Source organism: Mus caroli, chromosome 13, assembly GCF_900094665.2.
Source record: "Mus caroli chromosome 13, CAROLI_EIJ_v1.1, whole genome shotgun sequence".
NCBI classification, from domain to species: domain Eukaryota; kingdom Metazoa; phylum Chordata; class Mammalia; order Rodentia; family Muridae; genus Mus; species Mus caroli.
In genome coordinates, this window is record NC_034582.1 from 88,534,277 (window position 1) to 88,545,129 (window position 10,853).

The 10,853-nt window shown below is 48.7% G+C and overlaps 1 protein-coding gene across 1 annotated transcript; it reads left to right on the forward strand.

Moving 5' to 3' along the window:
• The first annotated feature begins 847 nt into the window (after positions 1-847).
• Otp (orthopedia homeobox) lies at positions 848-10,318 on the forward strand. Its single transcript, XM_021181097.2, has 3 exons — positions 848-1,027; positions 2,304-2,713; positions 8,273-10,318. Exons 1-3 carry the CDS (start codon positions 991-993, stop codon positions 8,801-8,803), a joined length of 978 nt encoding a protein of 325 aa, XP_021036756.1. The 5' UTR covers positions 848-990; the 3' UTR covers positions 8,804-10,318.
• The last annotated feature ends 535 nt before the right edge of the window (positions 10,319-10,853 follow it).

Genomic DNA, 10,853 nt, shown 5'->3' on the forward strand with positions numbered 1-10,853 from the left:
TGGTCGCCTAGCTGAACTTAGAAACTTTGACCGAAAGAGCAGGTTGGGACCTGGGTGAGAGTGTAGGCCCATCGGGCAGGTGGCCCTGGAACGCAGCTTCTGGAGTTCTGGAGGAAGGCTCACTTCATGAAGTCTCCCCCTCCCCTAAAGCGGACAGCGGACCTTGGCGGGGTGGGGTGGGGGCAACTTCCTCTTTATTTTCTAGGCTTGCGTTGGGATTGGGGCTCAGTAGGCCAGAGTCTGGGTCTCTAGAAAAGGCCTGCAGAACAGCGGCAGAAATTTAGGGTCGTTCTAGAGATGGTAGCTTGGCTGCCTGGTGAGCTAGGGCTTTGACTACCGCGGTCCAGTGTCGCCTAGCTGGCACGAGAAGGGGCGGCGGGTGCGCGGGCGCGGTGGGATGTGTGGGGGCTGGGGGTGGCGACTCTCAGGTCATGCAGAGGTCATGCCCTGCTTTGGTGTCTGAACTGCCCCTGTTCCAGGGACACCCTAGCTCTGATACACGGAGCAGAGTCTGTGAAGCGAGCAAGGCAGGACAAGAAAAGGGGAGATGTGCCCGGAGAAAATCTCTGGGAAGAACTGACCGAGGCTCGGCCCAGAGGCCCAGAGCGAGGCCAAGGTGGCCGCTGCTGCTTTAGCGGCTGCTGGAGGCTGAAGCTGCCTGGGCTGCGGCCGCCGCCTCCTCCCGGCAGGCGCAGGCGGGCGGGCGGGCGGAGTGGGGGACTCTCCGGGCGCTGACATTTGCAGGCTGCCCTCCTGATTGGTCCCCTCGCCGAGCTGCTCACGGGTTCATTCATCTGTTAAGCACCTCCCCGTCTCTCTAAAGGACATTATAATGCAAGAAGCCCCCTTTTTAACCACAAACCGAATTTTCTTTCATTTAGGTGATCTATATATATCTATATCGTATAGCTTATAGCTTATATCTATTTTAAATAACTTAAAGCCGCTAAAATTTGGGGGGGAACAGCTTTCGCCCTGGAGCGGTGCGCGATGCTGTCTCACGCCGACCTCCTGGACGCCAGGCTAGGTGAGTGAGCGCCTCTCACCCGGGCAGCCAGGAGAAGCCGGGGCAGGAAATTGTCAATTTGTTCCTTATTTTACCTTAATGCGCCCTAAATGGACTAATTTCTTTAAAAGTAATTGTGCTGTATTAAAGTTTAATTTGATTTAACATCGTCTTTAAAAAAAATCTATGGAATATGTAGATTCCAAAACAAACCGGAGTTGGGGATGCTGACACCTTTTTGTTTTTCTTATTTTTTCTTCCTTTCTCCCCTTCGTTATTAATATTATTATTTTTGAAAGGAGTTCTAGCCCGCGATAATTTGTTTGGAGGTGTTTCTCTCTTTTTTCACTCTTGTTTGCTTTGATTTGGAATTTCTTTCATCCCTTTTCCCCTTTCTTCCTTTCTATCATCACCTTCTCCTCTAAGTGTGCTTAAATTTGTTTTCTTTTTTTTAAAAAATCTTCTCCTTTGTGAAGGAGAAGCCGCTGTATGAAGGTGGATTTGCTAAGTGCGCTGGTTGAGAAGAAAAGCCCAACTCATCCTCTCGGGCATCCCTGCCTTCTACAAGGGACTCGGTGTTGCCAGTGACGGGGAGGGACGAGCCGTTTATTTCTCGGGAGAGAAAAGTTGAATTCTCTAAAGTTTGATTCACTGTTATGGCTATAGAGTTTACTTAAATTTCTTTGAAGCTATCTGGGTTACCAAGTTCTGGGTTTCAGGCTTGGGAAGCTTTAGTGATGGATGTGACTCCATTTCCCAAACACTTTCTCTGATTTGAGGGGGAGGCGGAGCTGATTTGGGCTTATTTTGAGAGGTGGAAGGCTTGGAGACATATTCATCTTCCGAAAGTCAGAGGGAATTGGCCAGAGTTCATTTAGCGCCTTTGCTCAGGAGGAGCAGCCTCCAAGGGCTCTCTCTTGATTTCTTTCTCTCCCGCATCACCCGACTAAGAATTCTCTCAAGGTTTCCTGGGACACCAGGGTTACAGTCAGTGAAAGGATTCGGGTGTGTTTCATTGTCAGGCCTGGGAGTGAGTTTTTTTTTTTTTTTGTGGGAGACACGAAGGCCAGAGCTGTGAAGCACCAGAGCGGGCTGCGGAGAGGAGGCCAGGAGATGTTATTTCAACCTAGCTGTCCAATTCCTGGGAAACCGGGCTGAGGACCAGGCAGTTTCCGCCTCGGGGCAAGCGTAGGCGCAGAGGGAGCGGTGGATGGGGCTGAAGCAGAACCTCTCAGGGAAGTCACCGGCTCCTCACCTCGCCAGGGCAGTACTGACCGAGATCCCCTTCCCTCCTCAGGTATGAAAGATGCCGCCGAGCTTCTGGGCCACCGGGAGGCGGTGAAGTGTAGGCTGGGTGTGGGGGGCTCTGACCCTGGGGGCCATCCAGGGGACCTGGCACCCAACTCGGACCCGGTCGAAGGAGCCACTCTGCTGCCAGGCGAGGACATCACCACCGTGGGCTCTACTCCTGCTTCGCTGGCGGTGAGCGCCAAAGACCCAGACAAGCAGCCGGGGCCCCAGGGCGGCCCCAACCCTAGCCAAGCCGGCCAACAGCAGGGCCAACAGAAACAGAAGCGCCACCGGACACGCTTCACCCCAGCACAGCTCAACGAATTGGAGAGGAGCTTCGCCAAGACTCACTACCCCGACATCTTCATGCGTGAGGAGCTAGCGCTGCGTATCGGGCTGACCGAGTCGCGGGTGCAGGTACGGCGGGCTTGGGCTCAGGGGAGGAAGGCAAGGAGGGAAGGGGAGGATTGGAGCACAGAGTAGGCATTGTGCTCTGCTGGGATCCCGGGCTGCGCGCTTGTTGTTTCTACGTTCCTGGGTCGGCGGATCCCATACTCTGTCCAAATATTGGCTAGGATGATCCACAGGCCCCCCATGGACTTCCTCCATTGTAGCCCCATCCCTCATCTCAAAACTCCTCAAAAGCAGCCCGGTGTTATGGTGCTGCGGGGGTCCAAAGATAGGAACCTTCTTGTCTCCCCAAGAAGCTAAGCCCAGCGCGCACCTTGCTCCAGCTCTATTGACAAGTGTTTCATTACCCGGTAATGAGTTTCTATTACGAATTTGGATAAATGGGAGACATTTCATAATAATACAGGAAACAAGGAAGAGGAACCACGGTGCAGTTGGTGTCTTTAAAAAGCGGGGTGGAGTACTCAAACTTCCAGGTGTGGTTTTATTCTCTTAAATACCACCCTCTTTCGTCTTACAGGCAAAACACCCTCAGCTTTGTTGTTTTCAAAGACTTTTGCCTTGGGTGATTTACTAACGCGCAGGGACTGGCCGAAAATACTACACCACCTATGAAAATTGGGTCTTTAATTTTAATAAAATAATTAAGATTTCCCTTAAGGAGGAAATCAGGAAATGAGCACTGTCTGTTGTGGATATTTGACCCAAAGAAGGAACTTTTCAGGCCAGAAAGGTTAAATTGTAATGGAGGAATTCGTTATTGTGTCCATATTTTTATCCAACCACTTTCTAAGTTGTAATTATATGAAATCTAGAAAATTTCACCTGTATCTCTTTTGAAAATTGGGAGAGAAAATATAAGATTAATAAACCCCAATTTTCTTTCTTTTTTTCTATTACAAAGACTGGCAACGTGTACTATTTCATTGACAGGCGCCTCAAAGAAGCTTTGCGCTTGCCTAGAGCTATCCACGGTGCTGAAAATTTTCTCTATACTTTGGACCTTTTTTTTTTTTCTCTTTCCTTCTAGAATCCTGGGTGCTAAGTTAAATAATTTGTTAAGCCAGTGCTACCTGATTTTGGAAATTAACTTGAAGAACTACAGTTCTTTTACATCAGGAAATCAGGATTTATTTCCATTCGGCATTTTGTAGTTCATCTAAACGGGAATACATACTTTTGTTCTAAAAAGAAATGAATATCCCAGAGACTTAAAATGGTCAAATTAATAGATAAATATTCACAACGATTAATATTTTTATTCAATATAAATCTAGGTATTTGTTAGTGAACTCTGAAAAGCTTAAACACTGGGGCAAAGACATTACACATATGAAGAGTACTAATTACATTGCTCGGGCATATAAATGTTCTTTAAATCTTCACCTTGCACTTTTTAAGTGTGGGTTCAAACTGTCATGGAAATACACAATCCAAGTCCATGCCAACAATAATACTTGATTGTAAGCTCAACACCGAAGAATCAAAGTTCACAAATTTACTTTTTGCTCTCAAGAGAAATCTTTGCTATTAATTTTTGTTTAAATGAGTGCAGTGCTGCATCTTAACCTAGACATATTGGTAATTAGTTCAAATTAAAATAGAACTTAGAATCACAAATAAAATATAATTGGATGGCTGATTTTATGAAAAAAGAAAATGAGGTCTATTAAACTTTATTAGGCCTTCCAAAGGTTAATGGCAGTGATTCTTTTAATAGAAAAAGTTATAAATGAAATAAAATATAAACTGTGTGGTAGTTATGTTCACAAAGTACACAAAAGAATATGCAAGAAGAAAGAGACAAAGTATGCTAATTGTTCTAGCATAATGTTCAACCAAAGATAATAGCTTGAGTCTACTGATAAAAACAATTTAATAGAACAGCAATTTCAATATTTTTTAAAAATAATGTTTCATAGTTTAAAAAGTAATCAGATCAACATAACCTTCTTAATTAACATTTCAAAATGATTAACATTATGTAACGTAATGCGAAAATAATTTATGGGAAATGTATTTACTTCACAATTCACTGTACCATTGCTCCTTGACCAAATTCAAATTAAATAGTAATTGGTTTACATTCTTATATGATGAGCGCTTCATAGTTTTCTTTATAGTTAACAGATTGCCACACATTCTTTCCAGTATGTGGGCCACTGCACTGATTAAAAATGATCTAAACATTTAACTTATTGCGCTTGCAAGTTTTCAAAGATACTTTTTAATTTTAGACTGAATTATCCAGTATATTTATTTTTTTGCCTTTATCTGGACTATATCACATTTTGAAGTGTTTACGAAAGCACCTCTCTTCACATGGAGGCCACTTCCTGTATGGTACTGTTCCCCTTTTCTGGCTAGTGTAATAAAACCATTCCTTTTATAGCATGCCATTATTAGAAACCAATTTCAGAATTATTTATAACCTGGAATGGCTTATTAAGCAGCAATGCGAGAATCATGCAAATTACGCGATCAAATGCAATATAATAAGCATAATCATTAGTCTCTAGCACGGATTAATTAACTTTCAATATTTTATTTACATAAAAACCAAATCAGTGAAATAACTTCTGCACAGTCAGGCTTGCCTTTCAATATTTTATATGAACAAAAATAATGTGCTGTAATTCCATTGACCGTGTCCCCTAGAATGGCCCTGTCACCTGCCACATCTTAATAGGGGGACAAGCTGAGAGTATTTTCGAGTTTTCTAATGGAATGAGAAATTGCATTTTCTTCCTCTCCCAGCACTATTAAAGTGTAATGAATTCGGCCCAGAGTTCACGGCTGGCTGATCGAAATGAACCTGAGATCTAGGCTTTAATACAGCTCCCCAGATTTCCTCCCATATCTACACATTAATCATTTGCTGGATTCCAATGAGGTCTTCATAAAGCATTTGCTTCAAGTGTGTGTGTGGGGGGGGCATTCTTTCTTTCTCCCCCTCTTTTTCTATTCCTGAGCCATTTATAGCTGGGGAATTAAACGGGCTATATATTTTAAAATACATTTACAGTATGTCTATATTACTGTAACAGCAGATATCATGAAAGTGGATTTTTAGATTCCAACCTCCATTAGATTCTCACTGTTGTATTAAGCATTTTTCTGAGGAGAGCTGCATTTCAAACTGAGTGCAAAGTTGGGTCTTCGGCTGTGGTTAATGTATTTCCTGGAGTTGTCATCAGTGCATTCCAAAACTCTCCCTTAGGTTTTGTCTGCATTTTAACCCGACATGCTCTAGTTTCCAAGTGGAAACATTCACATTTTAAAAACATATGCATCCTAGCTTGGAATTGAGGTGCTCGGATTCCATGCAGATTTTTCCCCCTTGAATCTCAGTAAACCATGAAACATTAAAAATTTTGTAGCCATCATTTGACTACTAACCCTCAAACATAATTGAGCATGATTTTTCGATTATTCCTCTAATATTTTGTTCTTTAACAGTGGTTCTTTCTGGATTCCGCAGCACTGTTTGCTCTTGAAACTCTGCTGAGCAGTGTGACATTGGTTTTTTTTTTCTTTTTTCTGTTGCTTCTTTCTCCAAGCCTTTGTCCAATTTACCATCTCCAAAACACTGACCATGTAGGATTCACTCGCTCTGGGGAGTGGTAGGAATTGGTCCTGACTCTCCCTTTCAAAATGGTCCTAGGAGGCTGCAAGTTTTGGACACAGACAAGTTTCAGTCAAGGGTGTTCTCTTGCCCAACTTCCCAAACTAGTGTCAGCTAGGTGCTGCAAAGGGTCTTTGGGACCTTAGGTCTCCTCACTGTCCACCCAAGGCCAAAGGCTGCTAACAGCTCCATCCAGCTGCAATCATCACCATTGGGCCCTGAAGCCTCATTAGCCACAGCTCTAGAGCTTCCGCTAAGGGCAAGCTTACCCAGCATCAATATAGGGTTAAGCAGCAATGTGGGAAATGGTGTACAAACTAAAGAAAGATAAAGTGCTGAAGGAAGCCCTAGGTAAGATAGGAAGACAAGGGCAGACTCAGAGAGGATTGTAGACTGCAAAGCTATTCACACCGGTAAGCAAAGTGTATGCTTGCTTGCACCGCTATAAATTCTTGGTTTACCAAGAATGAAGGCAGGTATATCCATATCCTTGACACTTCAGCTTGCAAATCATCTACTACATAGATTGGATTACCAGATAAATCACGTTGGGGGGGGGGGCAAAATTTGGAAAGCAGGTGTGTGTTGGCCAAATTCTAAGAGGAAACTAGTCAACAACTGATCTGTGCCCGGCACCATTTTATATTTCGTTTCAGTAGTCATCCCGTTGACTAGATTTTGAAAGAAAAGTCTGCAAACTAAACTCACTGAGGAAGCCCCAGCCCCTTAAAGATAAAATGCAAATAGATGGAGAGGAGAAATTATCAAGGTTGGATAGGTTGGTTGTCTAGTACCACTAAGAGGAAATTTCGCTCAGTGACAGTGATTTTGACATTTGTAGGCACACTTGCCTGGTAAGTTCTGAAATTCCTGGGCCATAATCAGGAAACAAAAGCCAGGAGGGCTTGTTTGATGTATATTTTAATAGACAGTTCTCCCTGAAAAAAAAAAAAAACCCAGTCCATTATCCCAGCAAATTTAGATTTGCATCCTGACCAGTGTGACTCTTAAAGCTGACCTCCTTTCCTTCGCATTGTTTAGGAAATTTGCTTTAGTTTATAAAACGAGAGGTGTGTTGGGGTATGTTCAGCTTACAGGTATCAGAGGACATGTTACCACGAATCTGAAATAAGGTACTGGAAGGCATAAGGCCCTGGGGTTCAGTCAGAGAGTTCCAGCACACCCGAATGGCTTGGCGCAGAGAAAGGCGCCCTCAGAGCGTTTTTTTGGGAGAGAGATGGGGAGGAGCATTGTGGCAATTGCTCCAAGCACTGAGGGAGAAATCAGAAATCAAGGTGGCAACCAAATAACACCGCAGCTCAGTGGCTCACTTTGCCACACGGGTCACTATATTAACCTCTCTGCTCTGTCAACCGTGATGTTAGGGGCTTCCTTTGTCTTTCGATTTTGAAACTGTTTATGTCATTCGTGGCCTTTCATCAATCCCCAAATTTCCAGTGTTTCTGAAAATTCTATACCCCATCAGTGCTATGAGACATGCTATTAAGCCACATGGGTACTCATGTTTGTCTTCATTTGTACACCTGTGGGTCGAGCCTTGACACATGCCTGCTTGACGACCACTACTACCTCTGTGCACTGCACAGACTATGCCAGAGTGCACAGGGCGGTGAACGCTGCACACGGTGGTCTATGCGGTGCTGTTTGCTCGGTGCGTTCCGCGCCAGAGGGCACCGCGACACGAGAGCGCCCGGAGTCTGCGCTCGGTGGTGGCTAAGGGGACGTGCGTGGCTCCGCGGCGGCGGAGAGCCTCGAGCTCGCGCCGGGGCGTGGGGGTGGGGGGCGTGTCGAGCCCGGAGCATCATTTCAGCCTGGGACTGGGTGACGGTGTGAAGCAGGGCTTGGGGACCTCTAGCTCCGACCCGGCTCTCTAACCTCGTGGAGTCTTGTCTCTCTTCCCCTCACCCCGCCCGCTGCAGGTCTGGTTCCAGAATCGCCGCGCCAAGTGGAAGAAGCGCAAGAAGACCACCAACGTGTTCCGCGCGCCCGGCACGCTGCTGCCCACGCCGGGGCTGCCCCAGTTCCCGTCGGCCGCCGCCGCCGCGGCCGCCGCCATGGGCGACAGCCTGTGCTCTTTCCACGCCAACGACACCCGCTGGGCGGCGGCCGCCATGCCTGGCGTGTCCCAGCTGCCGCTGCCGCCCGCGCTCGGTCGCCAGCAGGCCATGGCGCAGTCGCTGTCCCAGTGCAGCCTGGCGGCCGGGCCACCGCCCAACTCCATGGGCTTGTCCAACAGCCTGGCGGGCTCCAACGGCGCGGGGCTGCAGTCGCACCTCTACCAGCCCGCCTTCCCCGGCATGGTGCCCGCCTCCCTCCCCGGCCCCAGCAACGTCTCCGGCTCGCCCCAGCTCTGCAGCTCTCCGGACAGCAGCGATGTGTGGCGGGGCACGAGCATCGCCTCCCTGCGCCGCAAGGCGCTCGAGCACACAGTCTCCATGAGCTTCACCTAATGCCGCCGCGCGCCGCCCGCTGCGCCCGGGCGCCGCCCCCGCCCCTGTCCCCTCCCCCAGACCCCCGGCCGCGCGCGCCGGGCTCCCAGCCCCTCCCCCTCCCCGGTGTCCCCCGTCCTCCCCGAGCCCCGGCGAGGTCGCCTCCCGAGTTCCCTCCCGAGCCCGGCTCCCCGAGCCCCGTGCTGCCCGCCGCCTCGGCCCCCCGCTCGCCCAGGTCGTGCTCGTGCCCTCCTCCCGGCCTCTGCCTGGCAGCCACCCCGGCCACACTTCGGTCACCACCCTCCCCAACCCCCACGACCCCCCGCCTCGCCCGCGTCTCCCTTTGGGCTCAGTCTCTCCCCGAGCCTCACGTCCCTGCTCCCGCGCCCGGCAGAAAGCATCCTTCCCGCCATTTTACTTACCAGGGAGTCGACTCAGGATCTGAAATCAGACACCAATGGACTGGTTTGTGGGCAGAAACACACACACACACACACACACACACACACACACACACACACACACACACACTCGCACCATAGCTCACGCTCAGACACTACACGCGCGCGCGCAAACACACACAGTGCATCTTGGTCACACATGGACGTGTTCAAGGTACAGCACAATGTTAGGGATTTTTGTCTTAAAGGTGGACAAGCATTGCTACCAACCGCCTCATCTGAGGGCCCAACTGATGTCATTTGATTTAGCCCCGTATTCTTTCTCCGACCTCCTTTCTTTCTTTCCCGGACCACCACCCTACCCTGTCTATCCAGTCACTGTCCATGCAACCCTCGATTGGCTTGCAAAAGACCGCTTTCGTTGTTATATCTCGGTTTTTCTTTTCTTAAGCTCAGCTGTGAGGGGGTAGAAGGGAAGGCGTCTCAGGAGGAACATGGCAGCGGATTGGGTGGCTGGAGCGGACTTAGGCACTTATGTGATAAAGAGGTGGTCTTTCCCATTTTGATAGGCCTTTCTAGGAAGAACAAAACACACGTGTAAGGAATCTTTTTTTTTTTTTTTTTTCCTTTTTGTAAAAGCGAAAAGCCACATCTCTTTTCTAGATCCTTCAAGACTGGCGTTCGTTTGCTTCCTTTTTCGTTCTTTTCTTCTCTTCTCGCTGCTCTGTGCCCTTGGTTGTTTTGTGGTCGTCCTATCGCGTCCTTCGTGCCCCCTTGGCCTCCTGCCGGCCACCGGTGGGTGCAGGCGGACATCTACAACCCTGCAACTTTGTACAGAGAAACACAATCAGCTCTTTCTGCATGTGCTGGTCAAATCCAAACCCAGAGAACAGAAGCGCTTTCTAAGAATGAACAAACATGTGAAATAGGATGTTTTGTGTAGATAAAGCATTCTTGTTACATACTGGTCAATTTGTGATATGTTTTAACTTATTGTCTGTGCTTATTTATGGACTTTGGTTTTCTTAATAAATGTTTGAGCTAATATAAAGCATATTATTTGACTTTTCCGGACAAGTTTATATCAAGTTAAATGTAAATGGATAAAATAAAATCATTTTCCGTATGTGATACAGAGGATGGTGGGTTTTGGTGTAATGTGGATTGGCAGGAAGTGGGGGGTCTCAGAAGGGCGGGGAGAGGGCTAGGCTCAGCTGGGGAGGTGGTGGTTGGGGTGCCTGGGCTCTTCGCCCTTGGAAGACTTGGAATTACTTTCTGGGCAGCACCTGGAGGCCACCACAGCGAGGCTGACTGCTGTGCAGCAGACAGGGCCAGGCCTGCAAGGCCTGCGAGGCGTGAAGGCCGGGGCGCGAGCTTTCCACGCGAGCTCGGGCTCTCGCGAGGCTTCGGGCCTAGCGCTGGGCTCTGGGGCAGGGCAGGAGGGCACCAGGGTGGAGCGGTGAGACGCCTCTCTGGTTCGTTCGTCAACGGTGGCGCGGAGGGCGCCCCCCGCTGCCTGCACGCGCGCGTGAGGCGAGGGCCGTGGCCAGAGGAGGCCGCGGTTACAGCCTCGGCCTTGCGTGCCGCGAGCCCGGCCTAGGCCGCGCTGCTCCGCCGCGCGTGGGCGCAGCGCCCCGAGGGCATTGTGGCTAAGGCGGCCGCGGGCCGCG

What these genes read in the sequence shown, in the direction of transcription:
- Otp (XM_021181097.2), top strand. Translation starts at nt 991, where the DNA reads ATGCTGTCTCACGCCGACCTCCTGGACGCCAGGCTAG. An exon ending in CCTCCTGGACGCCAGGCTAG is followed by an intron (nt 1,028 to 2,303) that starts GTGAGTGAGCGC and finishes TTCCCTCCTCAG; the next exon opens with GTATGAAAGATGCCGCCGAG. An exon ending in TGACCGAGTCGCGGGTGCAG is followed by an intron (nt 2,714 to 8,272) that starts GTACGGCGGGCT and finishes CGCCCGCTGCAG; the next exon opens with GTCTGGTTCCAGAATCGCCG.